Raw genomic sequence first — 26,251 nt, 5'->3', positions numbered from 1 at the left:
ACCTTGGATCTGGTGATCATAATTCCATTATTTTCAAGATAATTATAGAGAAGGACAGAACTAATCCTCAGGTTGAGATTTTAATTTGGGGAAAGGCCAATTTTGAGGGCATTAGAAGGGATCTACAAGTTGTGGACTGGGATAGGTTGTTTTCAGAAAAGGGGAAATTTGGTAAATGAAACGTGAAATATCAAGAGTGCAGAATTTGTATGTTCCTGTTAAGGGGAAAAAGGCAAGGCTAACAGGTTTAGGGAACCTTGGTTTTTGAGGGTTATTGTGGCTTTTTTTAAGAAGAAGTTACCTAGCAGGTATGGACAGCAAGGAACAAATGTTATACTTGAGCATATGAAATGCAAGAGAGCACTAAGAGGAAAATCAGGAGGGCTAAACAAAGAAATGAGGTTGCTGTAGCAGACAAGGGGAAGGGGAATCTTAAGGGCTTCTACAGATACAGTTAGAGCAAAAGAATAGCAAAGGACAAAATTGGTCCACTTAAAAATTAGTAGTCATCTATGCATGGAGCTGAAAGAGATGAGGGAAATCTTGAATAGATTTTTTTGCCTCTGATTTTATTCAGGAGATGGACACAGAATCCATAGAACTAACACAAAACTGTAGTGGGGTCGTGGACCATAGCCAGCTTACAGAAGAGGAGGTGCTTGCTGACTTGAGATAAATTATCATAGTTATATCCCCGGAGCATGATATCGTGTCGCCTTGGACTTTGTAGTAAGGTGTCATGGGATTAGAGAAGAGCTAATGTAGTTCTGTTCTACAAAAAAAAAAGCTCCAAGAATAAGCCAGGGAATTATAGGCTAGTGAGCCTGATGTCAGTACTGGGTAAATTATTGTTAGGTATTCTAAGGACAGGATATATAAGCATTTAAATAAACAGGATCTGATCAGGAATAGTCAACATAGCTTTCTGTGTGGTAGATTGTCTCTAACTAATCTTAGAAATCAGAAAAGTTGATTAAGGAAAGGCAGTGGATATTGTCTACATGGACATGATCAAGAAGGTTCAGTTGCTTGGCATTCAGGATGAGGAAGTAAATTGGATTCACATTGGCTTAGCAGGAGAAGCCAGGGAGAAGTAGTAGATGGTTGCCTTTGTGACTGGAGGCTAGTGGCTAGTGCTGGGTCTGTCGTTGTTTATCATCTACAATGATCTGGATAATAATGTGGTAAACTGGATCAGATTTGCGGATGTCACCAAGATTGGGGGCAAAGTGGACTGTGAGGAAAGCTATCAAAGCTTGCAGCGGGATCTGGACCAGCTGGAAAAATGTGCTGGCAAATGGCAGAAGGAATTTAATGCAGACAAGTGTGAGGTGTTGCATTTGGGATGATGAATAGTGGGAGAACATACCCGCACTCTGCTCTCGATTTCGTCAACTTCAACTTGCTGGATGCCTTAATCGGAGAGTTGGAGTTGATCATGGGATCTTTCCCCACGTCCAGGCCACCAGGCCCCTCGCTCTGCTGTCAAACTCACTGAATTTCCTCTGAGCCAAATTGCTCAATCGACCCAAAAACACACCATCAAAATGTAAATCACAGGTTCTAATTGCAGTAGAATCCTATTTGAAAGAAGTAGTTTTGTGGACTGTTTTCAGGACGTCATCATTGATAGCGTAGTTCGCTGGCACTATCTTGAACGCACGTCATACAATTAAAATCTGATACCAGGATGTACCAAAGCTGGAGTAAATCAACCAACAAGCTCACCCTCATTAGTCCTTGGCTCAGCTGCATCGCCAGTACTGCGTACGATGCTACTATGGATAGTCCCCACCCTCTGTATGTAGTGACTGGGTTATATCACTCAGTCCTCCAACTGTCTTGCACACACCTTAAAGGGTGCTTCATCCGATATTTTCCTCGGATATGCTGTGAGAATGTAATAACACCAGGGTATCCCAATGAGCGTAGGAAATAATCAAGGAGAATGGTCCATGATATCTGGTGAATCAGGGATGGTCAGTTTGGAGGCATAATGGTAGAACGATTCTGGGAAGAAGTTTGAGTTGATGGTCTACACTAATGTGCTGTAAGTGGAGAAATGCCGAATGAACGTTTCAAAACTTTGACATCTACTTTTATGGCTTCACAAAACTGTGACTGGCAGTCAGTTGTGATACGTGAAAACAGCTTTGCAATCCTTGACTGAAAGGCACAAATAGTTATAGATCAGTTATCTTCTGTAAGAGAAGACGTGTCCCTGATATTAAATCTGCAGTGCCTGGGCTCTTAATTAATTTATTTAAAGCTATTGTGATGTTAGATGAGTGGCTGCCTAAGAGATCATTTTTCCGTTCTCTGACCACCTTGCAGCAACAGAGACAGTTACAGCGTTGGAAGCACGGCCTCTCAACGCAAGCTGATTGTAGCTTGTAGCTTACCCCTGCAGAGTTTTGAACCATAGCACACCTCCCACTTGTTTATCTTATATTATAAGGAGACAGGCCGGGATTTTAATTAGGAATTTGGACTGGCAGTCCCCATCACATGCTGCATTGTAATTCTACCTCGTCGTCAGTTATGTGATTGATCAGGTGGGTGGAATCATCAGACGTCTGTTTATTGTTTCAGCAAATTATTTGGATCACTGAACATTTTTGCAAAAGGAGTATGCTCAGAACTGAATTTTGCTGTTCTGTTTGAAGCCTTGTTTTAGGAATAGAATTTTGATCTAATTTCCTTTATTTTGATAAGAGTCAGTAAGTTCCTTCCTTAATATAGTATTAACGGTAAGACTCTTGGCATTGTGGAGGATCAGAGGGATCTTGATGTCCGAGTCCATAGGACGCTCAAAGCAGCTGCGCAGGTTGATTCTGTGGTTACAAAGGCGTGCCGTGCATTGGCCTTTGTCAATTGTGGAATTGAATTTAGGAGCTGAGAGGTAATGTTGCAGCTATATAGGACCCTGGTCAGACCCCACTTGAAGTACTGTGCTCAGTTCTGGTCGCTTCACTGCAGGAAGGATGTGGAAGCATATAGAGGATGCAGAGGAGACTTTCAAGGATGTTGCCTGGATAGGGGAGCATGCCTTAAGAGAATAGGTTGTGTGAACTCGGCCTTTTTTCCTTGGAGCAAAGGAGAATGAGAGGTGACCTGATAGAGATGTACAAACGTTTGTATAAGATGATGAGAGACATTGATCATGTGGATAGTCAGAGGCTTTTTCCCAGGGCTAAAATGGTTGTCACAAGAGGACACAGGTTTAAGGTGCTGGGGAGTAGGTACAGAGGAGATGTCAGGGGTAAGTTTTTTACGCCGAGAGTGGTGAGTGCGTGGGATGGGCTGCCGGCAACGGTGGTGGAGGCAGATACAATAGTGTCTTTTAAGAGGCTTTTAGATAGGTACATGGAGCTTAGTAAAATAGGGGGCTACAGGTAAGCCTAGTAAGCCTAGGAAATGCATCTGTCTCATGACCCAGGTGATAATCGGTGACCCTGAGGGCAGAGGTCATAGGCTTACAACAGACTTTCCTGAAGCTGTCCTCAGGTTGCTGGAGTCTCTGTGGAATTTGTAGAGTGCTAGAGATCAGCCTGTTAAAGCCACTGGAGATTATTGACCCTAATGTTGAAGCAGAGAAACCTGAAAGATACCTAACACAGATATGAAGGGGAATGAATATCAGCAAGGCAAAAAGTTGAAAGTAATGGACAGTCATAGTCTGAATTTGGGTTGAAGAAGGAGCATGACGTATGGAGATGAAGGCATTTTCGAAAAAGACACGGACAGCTGAAGACTTTGCCATCTGGTTAGGTGAAGAGGCCAAAATCAGAGAGGTGAAGGGTTTTGGACCAGATAGAAGTCAGAGAGACATTGAAGAGAAGAGGTTGTTTAAAAGCATAAAGAGTTTGATACTGAGGTCAAGGATTTTAAATTTTTGCTCTCTCCCCTTGCCCCAAACAAAAAGGTCTTCAGCATCTTCTGTCACCCATGAGTAAACTGAACTTTGTATAGCCTGAACTTGAGTGAAAGAATTTGCAGAGGTTTGTGAACGTTAAAGATGAGCCTAAAAGTTATTTCTCTGTGTTAGGTTGTTGTGTTTCAAGGCTCTGCACTGGATTGCTCAGGAAGGTACAGTTTTGTATTGGTTGAGCAACAAAAATGGGTGGAGTACATAGAACATTCCGGCACAGTACAAGCTCTTCGGCCCACAATATTGTACCAAATTTTTAACCTACTACATGATCAATCTAACCCTTCTCTCCAGTCTCCACGAATATATTCAGATGTCTCAGCCTTCACATCTCTGGTGATGAGAATTCCAAAGATTCCCAGACTGATGAGAAAAGAAATTCCTCCTCATTTCTGGTGGTGCACTATTCTGAAATGATTTCCCTTTATTCCAGATTTTGAATCATAAGTTTGCAATTGATTTGAAAGCTGCTGGTATTGTTGATACTGGGAGAAATAGAATTAGTTTATAGGATGATATTGATCACCTTTAAGTTAGGCAGAGCAATTGCAGGTGGTACTTAATCCTGGTAAGTGTGGAGCATTGCATATTGTCAAGTAAGGTCAGGATATGTGCCATGAGATCCTTGGGGAACAAAGGGATCTTGGTGTGCTGGTCCAGAGGTGCCTGAAGTTGGCAGCATGGATAGAGTAGTGAAGAAGGCATTGAGGATGCTTGCTTTCTATAGTCTAGGCATAGAATGTAAGAGGTCTTGGTGTAACTTTGTAAAACATCAGTGGTTGCTCAATAGGAAGGGCATGGTTGCACTGGCGAGGAAACAGCAGAGGTTCACCAGGATGTTGCCTGGGTTGAAAGGTTTCACTTGAGAGAGTGGATAGGGTAAGTGTGTTTTCATAACTTTGGAGAAGGCTAAGGGTAAGAGTATACAAAACTTAGAGATATATATAGGGTAGGAAACTTTTTGCTATGTTAGTGATGCGTAAGACTAGAGGAATAAGATATTTAGAGGGAATCTAAGGAAGAATTTTTTTGTCCCATAGGGTGGTTATGATCTGGAATATATGCCTAAGTGGGCGATGGAGGCGGTGACTCTTATTTGAGAAGCATCTGAACAAGTACTTTAATCGCCAGGGCAGAGTATGTTCTAAATTAAGTGCTGGTAAATGGGATCAATATAGATAGGAACTTGATCGGCACAGATATGGTGGGCCACATGCCTGTCTCTGATTTTCCCTCAAGATGGAATATATCTCAATGTAATAAATGGTCAAAATCCCTCAATACCACGTTTCAATAACATTACCTTTCATTCTTCTGAACTCAAATGTGTTCATTGCTTCCCCATAAAGATCACCTTTTTTTTTTCATTTCAATAATCAACCAAGTAAAGCATATTTTTCTGAGCTGTGTCCTTGAATAAGGAGACCGAAACCAACTCATTACTCCAGGTGTTGTAGAGAAGCTCTTGACTTGCAGTAGTAGTTCCCGATTCTTGTTTTGGATTTCCAAATGCTGATGTTTTATTTGTTTCAAACAAATTTATCGTCATCAGGTCAGCAGCTGTTTAAAGAGAAATGGGCAATGCCACCTGCCTCCTCATCAGGATGGAGAGAGAGAAGTGGTGGAGGAGAAGGGATAATGAGGAAAAGGCTGGGGAGAGACCAGAGCTAGGGGAAGTGAGGGGAGGAGAAGGACTGGGGTTGGGACAAGCAGCGGGGTGGGGGCAGGAGAGCAAATGGCTGATGGTTAACATTTTAATTACCTCTGTGGAGTTGTACACAATTGGCTCTGCCTTTCCCTTTCAGTAGTATGGAACAAGACCTCCCATGACAAGTCTAACTCAACGTAACAGGCCTGTCTGCCACTGGGCACCTTTGTTAGACTTGTACTGTTGACAACTGTTAGTCATATGAACAGATAGTGTGTCCTTGAGTCAAATACCTCCTGACCAACTTTGTTGACTTTGCTGGCAAGGATGCCCAGAGTGTGGCTTGTTTGAGTTTTTAACAAACTTTTGGCAAGGTGCATCATATTCAGATGCAGGAGGTTGTGGATGCTGGAATCTGCTGCAAAAACAAACTGGTGAAAGAACTCAGTGGGTCAGGCAACAATCATGGAGGGTTCTGAATAGTCGACTGTTCTGGTTGAGACCTTTAGTCTGAGCTATAAGATTGGATGGGAGGTAACCAGCGCACTGAGGCGAAGCATGAGCTGGTGGATCCAGCTGAAGAGGGATGATTGGCAGATGGTCAGGTGTGGAGGGGAGAGAGAAGTGTAAGGATGGGGATGGATGCTTAGAGGTGAAGTGGAGGCAATAGAGGGCTGCAGATGATGGTGTCCAATAGGAAAGGAAGTTGGAGCATGGATCCAATTAGAGTAGGAGTGGGCAGATGGGAACAGTGGGGTGGAGGGGACCCAGTGAGGAGAGAGAGTGTGTGATGGGAAAATGGAGTGGATGGAGAATGGGAAAGAAGCTGGATAATGGATGGTTGTAGGAGAACTGGTGAGAGAATGAGACAGAAAAGGTGCGGGGTATCTGAAATTGTAGAATTCAATGATGCCTTTGGATTGTAGACTACCCAGGTAGTATGAGGTTCGTTTTGCCTCAGAGAAGGCCGAGGAGAGACATCAATGAGACAAAGGGCAGAATTAGACACTGCTTTGCTGCGTGCCTGTGCTCCATCTGCCATGGCCATCTGGAGCTCCCGGTTACCAGTCATTTAACTCCCCTCTGCGTTACCCCACCAATCAGTCAGTCCTTGGCCTCATTCACAGCCAGAGGGAGCCAAATACAAGCAAGATGCACAGCATCTCATGTTCCACATGGATAGTCTGCAAACCATTGGCACAAACATTGTAGTCTCTTATTTCAGATGGTCCACACTTCCTCTGTCCATTTCTCTCCTCATCAGTCCAGTTCTACACACACCCAATCCCACATTGCCATTTCTTAGCCCAACCATCCACTCTCCTCCTCCCCTGCATCAACTTCCTGGCTCCTTATCTCTTTATACCAGCCACCTCTCCTCCATTTCCCTTTACAGATGCTGTTTAGCATAGCAGTTAGCATGACACTATTACAGCTTGGGGCATTCCAGAGTTCGAAGTTCAATTCTGGCTCTGTTTTGTAGAGTCTTTGTACGTCCTTCCAGTGAAATGTGTGGATTTTTCCAGGCTGTCCCAGTTTCCTCCCACATTTCAAAGGTTGGTTAATTGGTTATTCTAAATTGTCCTGTGATTAGATTAGGGCTAATCAGGGTTGCTGGGGTAGTGCAGCTCAAAGGGCAGGAAGGGCCAGTTCCCTTTATTTGCTGTATTGCTGGATAAATAAATAAACAAAGGCAGGTGAGGCTGAGTGGGCGTGGATAAGGTGAGAAGGTGATGCAAACCACATCTAGACACACCCTCCGTTCCAAATTGCCCTGTTCCTTTGAAATGTATTTGGATACCTGAGTAATATGGTCTGGAGCAGAGACGGCTGTTACTGGAAGGAGGAAAGTGAATCCAAAATGGAAAACTAATTGGAAGGAAGTTAAGAAATGCTACAATTGATAAACTTCAAGAAGTTATGTCTAAGCAAGGATGTAGCCTTGGCACAGATCTTTAAACTTCTGTAGATTCACAAAAAAAATCACAGCAGTGTTCAATGCTCAGTTGTGAGATTCCCTCCATCTGGCACAGCTCTTCCCTCCACCCGACAGATAAGGTGTCTCTCAGGTCGGTACGCTCCTCTGGAGGGCAGGCTGAACTCCCAGCCTTCTGACTGAAGGTTGAGAACACTTTTTTTTAAAAAGGCTGTTTGACAATGAACAAAAAGCTATCAAGGTAAACATTGCACCCTTCAAATCTGAAGCAGATGATGAGAGTCACACTTTGTTATAAAGTGACAAATCCATGCCTCACATAAAACTCCCACCTTTACTAATCCTGCAGCATGATTTATTCTCCCATCATCTCCTGCTTTATAAACATAGTCCAAGCTTACTTTTTCTTAAACGACCACATATTCCAACTGTTCATCATGAACAAATTCATATTTAAAGCCAGCAGGGTGAGCCTGCTTTAATGTGTGGCCTGTCAATGTGTGAAACATTGACTGTTCAGTCAATAAGAAAGGCTTTGTACTTTAGCGTTAATTTTGTTTGTATGGATTCTGGAGATGCTGTAACATGGATGAACTAGGTCGAACGTGGAATGTCCTGAGAAGAGTTTTGCTTTTCCAGTTGGTCCATGAATCCACAGATGCAGTGTAACCAGTATCTTCCGTTTCCCTTTTTTGTTCTGCAGATTTCTTGAGCTGATGGATAACAAGAATCGGAACTTCCATTCTCCTGTCGCAGCTAATGAGCAAAGCCCATCATCGGGGTCCCAGTCTCCAGTGGTACCACCGAGCTCGGCTTCCACGACCAACTCCAGCCCAGGGACTCCTCAGCCTCCAATCCAAGCACCGCCCACTCCATCAATGTCCCCTCCCCTTCCTTCAGTGTCCCCCAGTGCTGAGCAATGCACCGAAATGCCACCTGTGCCAGTCAGCGCCCCTTCCCCCTCTCCTCCCTCCAGTGCCCTGGCTGCACCCATGGCTCAGAAACGCAGCTTCATCTCCAGACTCTTTGGATCCTCCTTCGCACCTGAGGCTCCGGCCATTAAGCCTGGTAAGGACTGAAGCCATTCCAGGAAATCAGTGGGTACTTGAGGACGGTTGGAGCAAAACCCCTCCTTAAAGGTTCGGGAGCAGAGGCACTGAGGGGCAGGGCATTAATCAGTGCTGGGGAATTTAGGGGCAAAGCAAACAACAAGCTTTCACAGTGGCTTCCTCTGGTCAAGACCTCTCCATGGTCAGTGGTGCTGGGGAATAGCTGGAATTCTGTTGGGAAATCATGAGAGGTGCACCATGGACAGGTACAGTAAGGCATGTATGCATAGCTAGGGTGCCTAATATTTTTGTACAGTGCTGTAATAATTTTATGTATTGCACTGAAATACTGCCATAAACACAAACAAATTTCATGACATATGAATGATGATAAACCTGATTCTGATGTGGTTCTCTATTGTGGACTGAGAATGGGAAGGGGGCAGGAAGAGGGGAATCAAAGCTGGGGAAGGGAGAGGGGAAGGAGTGAGAAGGACCAAGGAGACATTCTGTAATGATCCATGAACCAAATGTTTGGAATCACATAACCTTGCCTGGTGCCTCAGGGCTGGGTGTGTCTGTACCCATGCCACTCCCTGCCCTGGCACTCGTCTGCCACCTGTCTTACACCCCTCCTGTGATGCTTCAGCCTTGCCATCCCCAATGTCCTTTGCTTCCGCCAGATATACAGATTTTCTCTCCCCTCCACATTGACAAATGCAGTACTGTGCAGAGGTCTTGAGCACATTAGAGAGTGAGCAGTTTCAAGTTCCTGGGTGTAAAGATCTCTGAGGACCTAACCTGGTCCTAACATATCGATGCAGCTACAAAGAAGGCAAGACAGTGTCTATACTTAATTAGGAGTTTGAAGAGATTTAGTATGTCAACAAAAACACCCAAAAATTTATCTAGATGTACCGTGGAGAGCATTCTGACAGGCTGCATTACTGTCTGGTATGGCAGTGGGGAGGGATGTGATGCTACTGCACAGGACCGAAAGAAGCTGCAGAGGGTCATAAATTTAGTCAGCTCCATCTTAGGTACTAGACTAAGTACCCAGGACATCTTCAAGGAGTGGTGTGTCAGAAAGGCAGCGTCCATTGTTAAGGACCTCCAGCACCCAGGGCATGCCCTTTTCTCACTGTTACCATCAGGAAGGAAGTACAGAAGCCTGAAGGCACTCACTCAGTGATTCAGGAACAGCTTCTTCCCCTCTGCCATCTGATTCCAAATGGACATTGATCCCGTGAACACTACCTCACTTTTTTAATGTATTATTTAATGTATTATTTTGCTTGATTTTTAATTTATTCAGTATATGTATGCTGTAATTGATTTACTTATTTATTTCTTCTATATTATATATTGCATTGAACTGCTGGTGATAATGAATCTGATTCTAAATAATGTGCCTAAGACTTCTGCACAGTGCTTTAGATTGAATATAAATATGGGCGTACTAGGAAAGGAAATAGACTCAAGATGGGTAGGTGGGGTGTATTTTCCCCTATGTTCTGTCTTTAGACAGGTAGGAAAGTTGTGTAATAACAAGGAATAGTACTTCATTCCTTGTTTAATGTGTTGAAATTACCAGATAAAACAGCCAGGCCTACTGAATAGTTTTCCATTTTCTGCCAGTTAACAGTTAAATCTCCACCCAATTTATCGGAATAATCTTAGAGTAAAATCCTCCAGACGCTGTAAATTTGAAAATCAAAAGAAGTGCTTTTTCAGTAAGCCTGGTTGGTTTTTGGTGTAATTTTATGGGCAGTATCTGGGGAAAGAGAAACCTAATTGAGTATCTGCTGGATGATCTTTCAGATTTTGCCTGATCCAAATAATTTTAAGGCTCAGGATGGTCACATTTTGGTCTCTCTGCTGATCCCTGTTCCAGAACTTGCGTTTTTCTGCCATACAGCCATTCCTGTCCCTCTGGAGCCCACTTTACAATCTATTCATCCTCATGGCGCCCTCTTCAAAGTAGTTTTCATCTGTCATCATGTTCCTTCACTGCATCAGTGCATACCCACAGACCTTTACTAGCTGCTTCTCCCTCATCTTCCCTCTCTCCCTCTACCAGTATTTTACTAACAAATAGCTTGTGAACATGTTTCATTTGTTTTTTCCTCCCTTGATCGTTGTCTATATATTCCTTCCCTGAGCCCCATTTTCTTTTGTCACATCCGATGCTATTTCTTTCCACTTGTCTCCCTTGGCAATAGTCCTTAGTTCCGAAAAGGTTGCCTCTCATATTTCTTGCCAAAATTCTCTCCCCTTGTACAGATGCAGTAGTCCCGGTATCCCCTGAAGAAGTGAAGATGCACAGCGTTGATGACTTCGTCCCTGATGAGGGACTGGACAAGAGCTTCTTGGAAGACCTGGCTCTTCAAAAGGAAAAGAGCAGTGAAGCATGGCAAGAGAGTGACAGGTAGAGCTTTCAGTGCATTGACTGATTCAGGGTCCTCTGGCCTAAGGATAACACTTATATTTTGTAACATATAACAGTGTTTGATCACAGTTAATCATTCGCTTACTTTTCATGGTTCAATAATCTAAAGAAATTATTGATAGTAATCTTCAATCCAATGGTATTACTGTTGTACTGAGTGTATACAGGCAGAGATGGTTGTTATGGCAACTGGGGGTAGAAGGGATGTACAGGAGCAAGTGTTACTGGTGAGTGACATCAGCACAATGCAAGAGAGTGTAAGTGCTTTTTTAATATTTATTGACTCTTGGGATCTGGTGTGGCTGATGAGGTCAGCAGTTATTGGCCTGGAAGGTGGTGGCGAGCTTGAAGGTTCTGGTGAAGGTGCTCCCACAGTGGGGAGGTGGTTCAGGATTTAAACCCTGAAGGAGCAGGGATGGAGGAGAACCTTTAGGTGGTGTTGTTCTCCTTACTCTCGAGTAGAATTTTTGTGTTGGTGAGTGGAACAGGTACAGTACAGGGGTGGTTTCATGGTGAATGTGGTTAGTACCAGACAGGAGACGGCAGTATTGCTGGGTGGAATTGATGTAGAAGAAAAGAAGTGGGATTGTCACTGAACAAGAGGCAGTACGGGGAGGTAGAAACCACTGCACATGAGGTGTTAGTAAGAGTAGGATTAGCACCGTGTAGGGTGCAGTATTCATGAGTGAAGTTAATACTGTATTTGAGGCAGTGTTCTTGAGTGAAGTTAAAATAGATTTGACACCGTGTAGGGAAGTGAAGTTAATGCTGTATTAGAGGCAGTGGCAGTGATCAGTGAGATGTCCGCTGCTGCTTTGGCAGTGAAGTGTTTGACTTGTCCATGGGATGAAGGGTCTCGGCTGGAATGTCGAATGTTTACTCTTTTCCACAGACACTGCCTGGCCTGCTGTGTTCCACCATTTTGTGTGCATTACTTCATAAATCCACATCTGCTTCTTCCTTTCCTACAGGGTGGGGACAGTGGTGAGTAGAATTTGCAGTGTGCAGGACGGGCACAGGTGGGGGTTGGTGCTACTCAGGTGGTGAGTGAAATCGTGTCCTGCAGGCTGTGTACAGGAGGCAAAATCCACAATGTTATCATTCTGCTAAGTACAAGGGTGGTGTTGGTGCAGAACAGGAGTATTGCAATGTGTGCTGTGTGGAGATTTAGAGAATTGAGCTGTTTTCATTAATTTGAACATAGGGAGTTAATGAAAGATGCAATATAAATGCAGCTCTCTTACATTTCTTGTAATGTGGGTGGAAGAGACTGTGATGGTCAGATTGAAAATGAGAGGAACAGGAGGAGGCCTCTAACGTGCAGTACCATTCAGTAAGATCAGGGCTTATCTGACCTTCTTTCCAGTCCATAACCCTCAACTCCCTAACAGATTAAACAACCTTCTCAATATGGAATATACACTAAGGTCCCTGTTTTGCAAGATCCACAGGGAAAATAATCCTCGTGATTGTTATTTTAAAAGTTACAGATTCTCCCATAAGGAAAGCTTTGCATCATCTAACTTGTCAAGCATCTCAGACTTTTACAGTCTCAGTATGTTTAAATTCCTGAGTTCATAGGCCTGGCGTACATATTTGTTCCTCTCACTATAGCACCTTTTTACCAGGAATCACCCTCCTATAGCATCTACAGCATAAATACTGATCTGTAAACAGCTGAGGCCCCAGTGTGATCTTTGATGTCTCACAAATATAGACAAGTATAACCTGTCAGTGATTGCAATTGGTAAGAAGTGAATCCACCTGTCTGGACAAGAGTCCATCGTGGAGGTTTATAAATGAATGACGATAAACCAGAATTTCTTTCTCTAGATTACTCGCATTGAGAGATTATAGTAACTTAGTGTACAGGTTGACATTGCAACCTTTGATACCCTTGGGGAAAGTTACAAGCTTAATCCCATTCTTCCATCCCCAGCATTTGTTTTCTGCTCTTGTCATCTTTCTTCATTGGGGTTGTCATGTGATTTTCCAATTTGCTACAATCCTTTTGGAATCTTGGGAATTAAATTATTGCAATCAATGCATCCACTAATTTGTCAGCCACTTTTAAAACCCCAGGATGTAGGCCAACTTGTCCAGGAGGCTTGTTTGCCTTTTTGCTCCCATTAGTTTGTCTAATACTTTGCCTCTAGTCATTGTGATGAAGCCCCTACCTCCCTTTTACCACCCCTCCCCAGATTTCCTACTTGTGCTTTGTGCCCTAAATACATAATTGTCATTTCCTTAGCTCTTCTCAACCATTCCCAGAGAACATCTCACCTTTTATGGTCCTACATTTATTCTCTTCCTTTTCAACTTACTTTTGGTGAGATGGCAGAGCACTTGATTGTAAGCAGCCTCTTGGGGTCCAACCAAAGGTTTTTTTTTCTTTTTTTAATGTCCTTTTTATGATCACAAGACAATACCGGGTTCCGAGAACTTCAGGTACTGTAGATCTACCCCATCAGTGAGCTGCTTGTTGGCAGAGGAGCTAGACTTAGTGCAGACCATGTTGCTGCCTGCTGCGGAAGGCATCGGAGTTGGTGCGCAAAGGTGGCATGCAGTGTAACTGTGGGTGATTGTTTTGGGCATTTTTCTTGTGATCGCAAGACCCTGTTGGGACATTGATACTGTAAGATGCGGCAGACCTTTTTCCCTCTTTTGCTGGTGTTATGGATGGCACGGGAGCTGCATGGCCTCGATTGTACCAAAGACCAGCCCTCAAGCCATGGGCTTGCCTGCTGCTGCAGTCCAGAAGAGGGAACACTGGAGGCAGTGCAGCAAGGCATCCATGCTTTTTGGGGGCTGGCCTCTTCCTTCAGTGCTGCCCTCCAGTGTTCAATCGGTGGAAAGACAAGCTAGATTGCATTGTGTTTACGGATTGCACCATCAATTTACGGGATATGCCACTCAGGGACTGTGTGTGAGTGTGCTTTGTGCTGCTTGTGTTTTGTGTCTTGGCCCCAGAGGAATGCTGTTTCATTCGGCTGTATTCGTGTATGGTCGAATGATAATTAAACTTGAATTTGATTTGATTGATATACTTGCAGGAGTCCTTATTGCCTTTCTTTATATTTAACATTACAAGTCAAAGATCCTTCAACAGTGCAGGCTTGCTAACATAATTTATTTTCTCCTACCACTTCATTCAGCATCCTTGCATCATTTTTGAAATGCTCTCGATTTTCTGATCAGCCTCTAACCCTCACAACAACATGTACATTTTCTTTCAATTTGATATCATTCTTAACTTTGTTAGCATTCTTCGAAAGGCTACTTCTCGGTGTGTTACTGAAGATTATGAAATATTTCCTCAAAACCTTTGCTTTTAAATCTACTTAACATTTAAAAAAAACATAAAATGTTCAGTTGATCATACAGCATCTGTGTGTGTGGGGTGGGGAAAGTTAATGTTTCAGGTTGGTATATTTTCATTAAGGCTGAAGCAATTCAGAAATAAATTAAATCTTAAGTCATTAAGGGAGGGATGGAGAGAAGATGTGTAGTGTTGGTTGAAAGATGGTGGTAAAGGGCAATGAATAGTAAGGAATATGTCTGCGTGAATGTATATTTTATAGGTTAATATGTTCAGGAGTCAACGAAGGAAAAGGCCTTTTATTCTTGTACTGATCAAGAAGAACATGTTCATTAATCTTTCTAGAAAGGGACCTTAAGGAAGAGTGAACTTAAATAAAATAGAATTCTGTATCGAGTTAGTTCGACCTGAAACAGTCTTGAACTATGGCATTACAAGAGGTGAGTTGGCTTTGGGTAATTGGGAAGACTGCATTAAAATGTAGACAATGCTCAGGCAGCGCTGACATTGATTTATAAGAGAAAATGTATTAAATAAGATGCATCAGGAAAACAGTTTCTCTGTGACTGACAGGAGAAATTAAAGATAACGTTTTATCCCAAGCAGGAGGACAAAGTTACCAGAAATAACTGTAAATCTAAGACTTTGAGCATTTTGGAACTTGGCAAAAGAGCAACAGGAAATTGTTAAACAAAGGCAAGATAGAATAAGAGGGTAAACTGCTGAGACACATAAGTGACTGTGTAAGCTTTTTATATATGTAAATTGAATGGAATAGCGTCCATAGATTGGAGAGGAGTAAATCTATTCTGTAAGGAAGGAGGGAGAGAGAAAACAAACGATAAGACTTGTGGTTGGCTTTGGTATTGGGGAAATTTCTGGAATCTGTGTGAAGGATGTAATAACAGGTCACCTAAAGAACAATAATAGGATTGCATCAAGAAGCCAGGTGTTTTTGAGAGGTAAGTCATATTTGATTCCTCATGTTCTGCATATTTCTTTCCCCTATTCTCAAATTCTTGCATTGTTTCCACTGGTGTTGCTTATTATTTTAGCCAGTCCAATCTAGCACCTGATTCCCAAATGGTTGAAGATGCATTCAGATGAAATGCACCTGCTTTGCAGAAAGATTGGATGACAAAGTTAGTGCAGTCTCTTGCTGTTAACAACCTAATCCTTATGTGGTGTTCCAGAGTGCATTATCTGACAGGGATGGAAGCTGATTCAGTGATTACTTTAAAGGGGCAACTGGAAACACACTTAAAAATCTGAATGGTACTAGTTTTAAATTTTCAGAGTTTCAAACTTTCTAGTCAGAGGTTTCAGTCAACCAAAACTCCCACAATATTACTTTTAATCCACCAGCAGCAGAGTTAATAGTGGTCCTCAACAGACTTGGGATTCTATAGTCACCTGGCCTAGGCTGTTCATTTGAGGGGACGTCAGATGCAGGAGATGCAAGAGGAGGCAGAGATGCAGCAGGAGACCCAGGGCACTAGGTAGGTTGAGACCTAACCCAACCAGGCTGGCAGTACCATCATTTCTCCTGGCCAACGTCCACTCGCTGGAAAACAAAATAGACTCAAATGAGACTGAGAGTGAATGCAGAAAGATGAGAAACTGCTAGATTCTGGTTTTCACTGAATTGTGCCTGAACAACTGCCAGAATCGGCATCTCACCTGTTTCACACAGACAGAACCTCCCTATTGGTGAAATCCAAAGGAGGTAAGCTCTGTGTGTACATTTGGTGCACAAATTCATCTATAGTTACTGTTCTGGGGCCGTTGAACATCTTACAATTAAATGTGGGCCACATTACCTGCTCAGGGAATTTACTGTTGAGTTCATCACTGCCGTCTATGTCCCTCCAAGTGCGAACACCAAGGATGCACTAGAAGAGCTTTACAGTATCATCAGCTCTCTACAAACAAATATCCAGAGCCTCTTCATAATTGCAGGAGACTTCAATCACATTAACCTGCAGGACATTTTACCCGTCACCATGGCCACTAGGGGAGCAAACAGACACAGTGCTTACAAAGCCATCCCACGCACTCATCTTGGCCCCTCTGACCACATCTCCATAATGTTAATCCCAACACGCTGCTGTTGGAAATGGAGAAAGCAGACAAAAGCACCATCCCTGTATAGCCTAATGAGGCAATCTCTGTGCTACAGGACTGGGCTAACTGGCAGATGTTCAAGAAGACTGTCACAAACAGAAGACACAGACCTTGAGGAATATGCCTCATCTGTCACTCGCTACATCAGTATGTGGGTAGACAACCTTAAGAACGGTCAACTCATGACCCGACCAGAAGCCCTGACTGAACACAGGTGTATTCCCTACTAAAAGCCCAGGATGCTGCCTGGAAGTCTGGAGGCAAAATAGCTCTCAGGACAGCCAAGAAAAACCTCAACTCAGCCAGCAAGAGGGCAAGGACGGTCTATGCACAAAAATTCAGCAACACCTGTCCCATAAGAAAGCGTGACGTATGTGGCTGAGCATCAAGGCCATTACTTGACTACACAAGGACTATACATGTTGACAGTACCAGTGATGCCTCCCTCCCTAATGCTGTAAAGTCATCCTCACCAAAGTGAGCAGCCATTGTCTATAACACCTGCAGACTTGAGAAGGACTCTTCAGAGTGTCAACCGCTGTAAGGCAACTGGGTCAGACAACATTGCAGGCCGAGTACTCTGGGAGTGTTCACACCAAGTTACTGATATCTTCAAAACCTCACTCATCCAGGCTGCTGTCCCCACATGCTTCAAATCAGTCCCCATCATCCCTGTACCAAAGGACTCTACACCTTCACAACCAAATGACTGCCACCCAGTGGCACTGACACCCATCATCATGAGGTGCTTTGAATGGCTGGTAATGGCACATGTCAAAAATTTCTACCTCATCCGAAACAAGCCTATCTGTTTACCGACAGAACTGCTCTACGACAGATACTGGGCATCTGTCACACACTTGGCCCTGACACACCTAGAAAACAAGAACACTTGTGTCAGAATGCTGTTTCTGGATTTTAGTTCAGTATTCAACACTAGTGTCCCACAGACCTCAGTGAACAAACTTCTCCTCGGTCTAAGTACATCACTATTCCACTGGGTGTTAGACTTCCTAACCAGTAGACTTCAGATAGTCAGTATGCACAACTGCTCCTCCCTCCACAGCATCCTTAACGCGGGTGCCCCCAAGGTTCGGTGCTGAGCCTATTGTTGTACACACTGCTCACACATGACTGCACGGTCAAACACCCGAGAAATCATATTGTCAAGTTCACTGATGACACGACAATGGTGGGAGTTCATCACCAATAATGGTGAGATGCCTATAGAGAGGAGGTAGAGGAACTCGAAGCCTGGTGCCAGGCAAATAACCTTTTCCGCAATGATTATTGATTTGAAACCCCTCACTACTCAACCCCTCTTAACACCGGCGGCACTGCAGTGGAAACTGAGCAGATTCAAACTCCTGGGAGTGCACAACTTGCACAACCTCTCAAAGTCCCAGAATGTATTCTGCACATCAGGAAAGCTCACCAGTGCCTCTGCTTTGAGGATGGTGAAGAGAGCTGGACTTGACACATCTGTACTTGAGTCATTCTACAGTTGCACAGTAGAGAAAATCCTAGCAAACTGCATCATATGGAAACTGCACTGTGGCAGACAGAGAGACTCTACAGTGGGTAGTGCATCACTGGCACCAGCCTGAATGCCCTCGAGGGCATGTATACAGAAAGGTGCCAGAAAAAGGCCAGTAGCATCCTGTCGGGTTCCACCAACATTGCCCATGGACTATTTGTCCCACTCCCATCAGGCTGCATAGCATCCACACCAGGCTCAAAAACAGTTACTTACCCCAACCAGTAAGACTGATCAACACCTCTACACACTAATCCACCCCTCCACACCCACCAACACCACTACTTTATCATTTCCTGTCAGTCACCTTATGTATAGACTCTCCTGTTGCTCATGTCACTTTCTGGACATACAGTCAATCTATGTATACAAGTGATCTTACGTATTTACATTTATGGTGTTTTTTTTTGTGTCCTTACTGTGTTTTTGTGCTGTATTGGATTCAGAGAAACAATTATTCTCCTTTACACTTGTTTACTGAAATAACATGAAACAATTTTGAAAGAGGGGGGAAAGACATGCAATGGGAAGGAAGTAGCAATGAATACACCCACAACCACAAGCAGAATGAGCTGATCACCAGCTTATGCTAACACATTTTTGATTCTGTAAATGCGCGATTATCAGCACAACTAGGTGTTAGAAATGCTGGTGTTAAAATGTTTAAAGTTTCTCCAGGGCTGAAGTAGTGGCCTTATCATGGGTGTGGGGGACATAGGTGGTGGGAAAGAGATGTAGCAACTAACAGGCAGAAATGTTCTGCTCTGAGTGATAAGTGTAAGGCCAGTACAGCCACTGGGTGGAGGTTATGGCACTTGTAGAGTGCTGACAAACACAGTGCAAGTTAGTGATGCTAGTGGTAGAGCAGCTCTGTGATTCACTGACAGCCACTTTGTCTTTTCCTACTGCAGTGATGGAGAGAGACAGGGCAATCCCATGGTTGCCGGTTTTGAGGACGATTTAGATGTTGATGACCAGATGCTGCAGAAGCCCGCCGTGAAGTCGCAGGTTCCCAGTAAGGATATAACGCTGTCCAGTGACGAAGATGACAACACAAAAGTCACCAGTAGTCTGGATCCACTGAAGAGGTCAGTACTTCGTAACTGGTGATCAGAGGGAAATGTATAATGGTGCAGTCAGGGCCAGTATTAGAGCCACTTCTCTAGACATACACCGGACAAATGGTGCTTAGTTTCAAAACAAGCATACCATTGGAATCCACAACAGTATTCCTCAAGGTCCCAGCACACTTGCACTGCAGCTCAGTCGAACCATGCTGATCTGATTATAACCTTACCTTTGACTTCTCATCTACTCACAGTAACCTTTCACACACCTTTGCATGTTAAATATCTATATATCAATTAAAAATATTCAGTGATTTTGTTCCCAACTCTACTTTGAGGAAGGGAGTTCTGAAGACAACAATTTTGTCCCTCCTTTGTCTTCCATGGACGATCCTTTATTGCCCAAGTTCTAGACCCTCTCAAAAGAGGAGATACGTTACTGCATTTCTATTATGAAGAACTCTCAGGGTTTTAAGTGAGATAGTTGATTTAAACAGTCTTCTAAACTCCAGCAGGTACAAATCTAGTCTTTCCATGCAAGAACCTGCCCATCCAGTACATGTTCACTGAGTTGCTTCCAGCACGTTAATGTCAAAGCTCTTTACAATGTTCCAGACACAATCTTATCAATGTCTTACAGACTGAGGTACAACTTCCCTTCTTTATTGCTTCCTCACCCATAACTACGAATAAGACTCAAAGCCAGAAGATGAAATAAACCTTTATTCAGTAAAATCACGCAAATAGAAAAATCTCAAAACTTAGTATTACAACCCAAAGCATGGTATTTAGATGGTTTAGCCAAGAACATCTGAGATGTTAGGAGCAATGAACTATCTGTGAAAGTCAGCTTGGGATTGGTTCACTGGAACGCCTTCCTGCTGGAGATGATTATCTGCAGGATTTGAGCCAAGGGTTGGTTTGGATTGGAACAGCAGGCTTAAGCTGGTGATCAGTCCTTCTTGGGACTTGCAGGCTGTCACGTTCTTGTTGCAATGTTGCTTGCTGCTGTGCTGGTACTCGCGGTTGGTTCAGTTGGGGGAAGTCAAACTCTTCCAGGAGGAAATGAAAGTCCAGCTCTGTGTTTGATGATCTGCCCGATGAGCCTGTTGTTGCCTTAGAGAGCACTTGGCCAAAACTCCACAGATGTCTGTATACGACAGCCTCATAGAGCACTTTCCCCATCGTTTGACAATCTAACTTGGTATCCAGGGGCTTTCCCCTTTGCTAAACTGTCTGGCCCAGAATGCAGCTTTGGGCCTGAATGACTTCACCCGGCAACCAAGCTCTTTGTAGCCGCCTTTATGCACCTGACCACGTGCTTTCTTAGATGTTGGACACTGGCAGCATTTCATCCAAAGCTGTGTGCAGTTTTCTTCCCAAAAGCATTTCAGCTGGGGACTTCCCCTTGAGGTTTGAATGCGGTGTAATTCGATATGTCAGCAGAAATGTGTTGAGTCAGGTCTCTTTTTATTGTCATTTCGTCCATAACTGCTGGTACAGTACACAGTAAAAATCAGACAACATTTTTTTTCAGGACCATGGTGTTACATGACACAGTACAAAACCTAGACTGAACTACATTAAAAAAACACACAGGAAAAAAACTACACTAGACTACAGACCTACCCAGGACTGCATAAAGTGCACAAAGCAGTGCAGGCATTACAACAAATAATAAACAGGACAATAGAGCAGCAAGGTGTCAGTCCAGGCTCTGGGTAATGAGGAGTCTGATAACTTGGGGGAAGGAACTGTTACATAGTCTGGTCGTGAGAGCCCGAATGCTTTGGTGCCTTTTCCCAGATGGCAGGAGGGAGAAGAGTTTGTATGAGGGGTGCGTAGGGCCCTTCATAATGCTGTTTGCTTTGCGGATGCAGCGTGTAGTGTAAATGTCCGTAATGCGGGAAGAGAGACCCCGATGATCTTCTCAGCTGACCTCACTATCCGCTGCAAGGTCTTGCGATCCAACAGGGTTCTGAGAGCCTCAGCTGATGCTCCTTCCCCTCTTGATTTCAGAAATGACCATTTGAAGGTATCCACTAACCTCTCTGCTTAGCCATTGGAATGTGGATGATGTGGATAATTCCATGTCCTGGCAGAATGCAGCAAACTGCTGTAAATTGAACTGGGTGCCATTATCAGAAGCAAATGTTTCTGGCAACCCAAAGCAGCTGAAGATGTGCAGCAGCTGTTGAATGGTGGCCTCTGTTGGTGTTACCTTTATAGGTAATATTTCTGGCCATTTGGAATAGAAGCCAACCAGGACAAGGTAGGTGCACCCATTGATTGGGCCAGGAAAGTGTACTCAGCTCCAAAATCTGGTAGCCTGAGGCCATGATTGTGAGTCGGCTCAACTTGGATTCTTTGCTGCCATAGAGCACTGGGTACATTGCTTGCATAAGGATGTAATTTCATTATCAGTGCCCATAAAACTTTTTGCCAAGGCTTTTATTCAATTACTAACTGGGTGACCACAGTGGAATTATTTCAGTACTTTTGATTGAATTGTTTCTGGAATCATTATTTTGTTCCAAAACATTAAGCTGGAGTCCACAGTTGAGACCAGTGTATGATGTCAGTAGAAGGGTATGACATCTACCTCAATTTTGATTGGCCATCTTGTCAGCAAGATATCCGGAGATATGCTGAGGAAGAGGATCTGCAGTTGTTTTTGCACTGAGCTTGTTGGCCGTGACTGGAATACCTTCAGCAGCATCCGATACAACCCAGTGGACTTCGATCAACGGAAATCACAGCCGCAGCTGTAGCTTTGTTTTCAGTCAACTGCTGATTCGTAAGTCTGGAGAGGGCATCTGCTTGTCCAAGTTCCTGGGCTGATGTGTACTTGATTTTAAAATTGTAGGCTAATAACTTTGCCCAATTTTGATGCCCTTCTTGGATCTGAAGATGTACAACAGTAGCTTCCTAAGTCTTCCTTCTTGGTTTGTCTGTAGTTCCTTTGTGCTATGGTCAGTGATCTGGTTGCCTGCATGACACCTTTGGGTTTTTTTCAGAACCATTGGGGAAGATATGAGATGACAGCATCTACCCTGTAGTTGGGTGCATTTGTCACAACAATTGGCAGTTCTGGGTTGAAATGCGTCAAGAAAAGGTCAGACAGCAACATATTCTTCATTCCCACCATTAGATCATACCCAAAAATGATCATAGGGTGCCGACATCTAATGGTGGAAGCATCTTTAAGATAGCAACGATGTTTTCAAGATCTCAATGACAGACCGTGCTCATCTATAATGAATCCTAGATACTTCATTAAAGATGTCAGGAGGCTGCATTTTTCATTCCAAAGTCTTGCAGTTTGTCCAAAATATGGTTCAGGTGTTCCCATACCCATGCCCATCACAATGATGTTGAAGTAAGCAGCAACACCATCAATACCACTCAACATGGTGTCCATAAGCTGTTGGAGAATTGAAGAAGCCACCTTTACCCCAAAAGGCAGGTGGAGGCAGGAAAACGACCCCTATGCATTGTAATCATGAGAAGCTCCTGTGAATTTTCCATCAGCTGGAGATGGGTTTCAGCAAAGTCCACTGTCAGGAGATAGAATAAAGCCAGAACATGAAATAAACCTTTATTCAGTAAAACCACGCAGCTACAAAAACCCAACAGTACATCCCAAAGCATGAATGCTCTTGGATAAACTTTTTTAATAGCCAAGCTGTTGTTAGGAGCAACAACCAGTCACTGAAAGCCTGCCTGGGATTGGTTGTCAGCTGACCAATAGGCATTGGTTGTTTCAGCTGACCGTAAAACCATTCTGTTCCACTAAGGATAACTGACTGTATTCTGCTAGCTTCAATTGCTCGTGGTACCTACATTTACAAACTATGCACTAGAAAACCCAGATCTGTCTTTGTGAATCTCCTGAAGTAAAAGACTTACATTTGAGGGGCTCATGAACACACTGGTGAAAGAAGCCAAAGAGATTTCAAGTGAAATTTAAGGCAGATATGAGAAGAGAACTAGTTGGTAGCAAGAACATAATGCACAGATCTTTGAAGATGTTAAGCTGGGAAGGAAGTTCTTTTCTTTTTACAGTATTTTTATTCGGAAGAAAAAAAAAACAAGATTTACAGAGTGCAACGCATAGATACATCTCAACATAACTCGTGTACATTGTAATAAAATTGATTAAAATGTTATAGCATAACACATAAAGGTATACCACTCTGTAATCAAAAATTTAAAGATAGGTCATACATCATAAAAGAAATTTTTTATATAAAAAAGTCAACCCACTACCAACTACCAAAGAAAAAAGCTGATGGATGATAATGGATAATTAGAAATAAAAACATTCACTCAAGAAGAGAAGATAAAAATATACATAAAAGTCTGTGCACTGTTAAACTTTATAAATTGGAACAGTAATTTAGGAAAGGTCCCCAGACATCGTAAAAAGATTGTTTCGAATTTAAGACTGAGCAGCGGATCTTTTCTAAATTTAAATAAGACATAATATCACGTAGCCACTGAAGATGTGTAGGAGGGGTAGACTCCTTCCATTTAAGCAAGATTGCTCTCCTTGCTAAAAGAGAGGTAAAAAATAAAACCTGTAGGTTAGGGGTATTTAAAGTTATTTCTTCATTTACAATAACACCAAACAAGGCAGTAAGGGGATATGGGTCAAATTGGACCCTAAAAAGTTGTGAGAAGGTATGGAATTCTTTCCGCCAAAACTTTTCAATTTTAGGGCAAAACCGAAACATATGAATTAAAGAGGCATCAGCAAAGTTGCATTTATTACAAAGTGGAGAAACATTCGGATAAAAACTGGACAGCTTCTGTTTAGAAATGTAAGCTCTATGAACCACTTTAAATTGTAGAAGAGAATGACGAGCACAGAAAGATGATTTATTAACCCATTTAATAGACACCAATCACCGAGTTCACCAGGCACAGAGCAAATGGGTTAACCCATTTAATACAGTCCACCTGCACTTAACTTCCTTCCCAGCTGGGTCGATAGATCAGCTGGGAAGGAAGTTAAGTGCAGGTGGACTGTAGTAAAACATGAAGTGAGTGTAAAACCAAGGAAATGTTGAACCTTCATGTTACTGCTGGCTAGGCTACTATTGTAGTCAGATCTGGACCTACACTTCGGAAATGATTGAGTAGAAGAGATTTACTGAAATAGCAGCAGGGCGGGGATCAGTAGTTACTTGGATGGATTGGAGAAACTGGCAAAATCAAAGAAAATTAATAAAATCATTCTAAATGTTGGGGAGGTGGGGTTCTGTGTATTTGAAATGGTTTCCACTGAAGTTTCCATTGGCTAGTGGAGGCTCGATCACCGAGTTCACCAGGCACTGAGCAGTAGATTCCTGGACACTATTAAGGATCGAGTACAGATTAGTGCAAGTACATGGTACCCAGGCTAAAGATCAGCCAATATTTAAATGTCATCTGAGTTTGTATCCTTTAGTTTTAGGTATTCAAACTCACAGTTTAGGAGCATGGTTCAAAAGATCTGACCTACCTTTTACCTTTTGAGGGTGATTGTTTAAATTTAAGAGACAGGCGGGAGAAGACCTGGGAGCCCGAGCAGGATTATGAAATGAAAGTAGTTCTGTGATGTACTTGGATCCCAGACCATTGGGAGCTTTAAACACACGCAAAAGGAACTTCAAAATCAATTCTGAAAGATACAAGAAGCCAGTACAGTGATGCTTGGACGAGAGTGATATGCTCCTTCATCTTGGCTCTAGTTAGAAGTCTAACAGTGGTATTCTCATTGAGTTGAAGTTTTCAATGAATTGCTTTGGAAGGCCAGTAAAAAGAGCATTGCAGTAATCAAGTTTATTCAATATAAAGGTGTGAATTAGTCTCTTGGGATCATTACTTGACAGAAATGGACATATTTTTGCAATACTTAGGTATTGCAATGTTACACTGGTCACTTGTGGGATTAAAAAATCAAATCTGAATCCAGGATAATACCCAGGCTTGTTTCTTCTGATTTTACAAGGGGAGCCAAGTTTATCAAGAAGTTTCTCTTTTGGCTTTGGGAACAACCAAAAGTATTTCTTTCTTTGCTTACACTGTAATCTGTTTCCTACAGTCGTGTCCATTCACCTAACCTGTTAATAGTCTACATATAATCTAAGCTAACGCCACCACTTATATATTTACACTGTTGCCTGGCTTTGTGGCATCTGAAAACTTCCTTTAACGATCTGATGGTTTCATGGTCACTGTTACTGATACTAGTCTTTGGAAATCAATGAATTTGTTAAAGTAGTATTTTAAATTATCTAGGTATGGTGGAATTCAGACACCTTTGAATCATAATTAAACCCCAGAATTACCAGCCAAGTAAGTTAATTCATCTGTAGCCCTGTGAGACAGTCCTCATGAATCACTCACACATTGTAGTTTCCACTTAACAGAGGCATCAGGTATGGGTCTCCAAAGGTGCGTTTCCTTCTCACACGCAGAGATAAGAAGCAGATGGACCTCAATTGGACCTTACCTGCTAAAAATGTATAACTTAGCTGATCGCAGACATTCTTCTCCAGTGTCATGGGTTGGCCAAAGTTGGGTTTAATGTCCTACACACAAGGACATGTATGCACAGGTGCAATGAAGTATTGAGTGTGGGTGCTAAGACTGAGTGGTCCGACAGCAAGAGGATTCTTCATATTTATGACTTCCCCTTCCTTTACAGGCCTTCCAAAAATGTGTTAAATTCCCAAGATGGATTCCCACCCAAAGCCACTGAGCACCGTCCTGCTGACAGCTCTCCTGCTCCCATCCGACCAGAGCAACTAGGCAACAAACACACGACCTTCGGCCTGCCAGCTAACATCCTCTTGACCCCCATGCCTTCTCTGGCAACTCCACTAGTCCCAGTGGCAGCTGCTCTCCAAAAGACTGAAGACAAAGACCAGAACAAAGCAAAAACACAGGAATGCAAAGAATCGTCTGAGAGTGACCCTGAGGGTCCCATTGCCAAGCAGCTGCTGTCCTTTGTGTTGGACGACCCGGACTTTGAGAGTGACGATTCCAACAAAAGACCAGCACTTGTAGGTTCCTAGACTAGCTGAAACTTGCTGCATGCTTTCTTTGGTGTTAGGCTGATTGGTGAGGGGAATAGTGTGATTAAATAAAATGATTTAATTGCAAGCAGGGTCAACAGTGCAGGTGCTTTCTCAGTTTCCGCAC

The 26,251-nt window shown here is 43.1% G+C and overlaps 1 protein-coding gene across 4 annotated transcripts in view; it reads left to right on the top strand.

Annotated features, from left to right (window-relative positions):
• The window catches only part of LOC132407639 (rab-like protein 6), a 103,013-nt gene that overhangs the window by 59,338 nt on the left and 17,424 nt on the right, over positions 1 to 26,251 (top strand). For all 4 annotated transcript variants that reach the window (XM_059994427.1, XM_059994426.1, XM_059994429.1 and 1 more), the window contains 4 exons: positions 8,219 to 8,583; positions 10,848 to 10,992; positions 18,905 to 19,081; positions 25,755 to 26,112. In XM_059994427.1, the coding sequence (XP_059850410.1) occupies positions 8,219 to 8,583; positions 10,848 to 10,992; positions 18,905 to 19,081; positions 25,755 to 26,112 (1,045 nt within the window). The remainder of the gene's footprint in view (positions 1 to 8,218; positions 8,584 to 10,847; positions 10,993 to 18,904; positions 19,082 to 25,754; positions 26,113 to 26,251) is intronic.

The sequence above is a fragment of the Hypanus sabinus genome, chromosome 18, assembly GCF_030144855.1.
Source record: "Hypanus sabinus isolate sHypSab1 chromosome 18, sHypSab1.hap1, whole genome shotgun sequence".
Taxonomy (NCBI): Eukaryota; Metazoa; Chordata; class Chondrichthyes; order Myliobatiformes; family Dasyatidae; genus Hypanus; species Hypanus sabinus.
The sequence above is the reverse complement of the archived record's forward strand: the minus strand, read 5'-3'. Positions and strand labels throughout refer to the sequence as shown.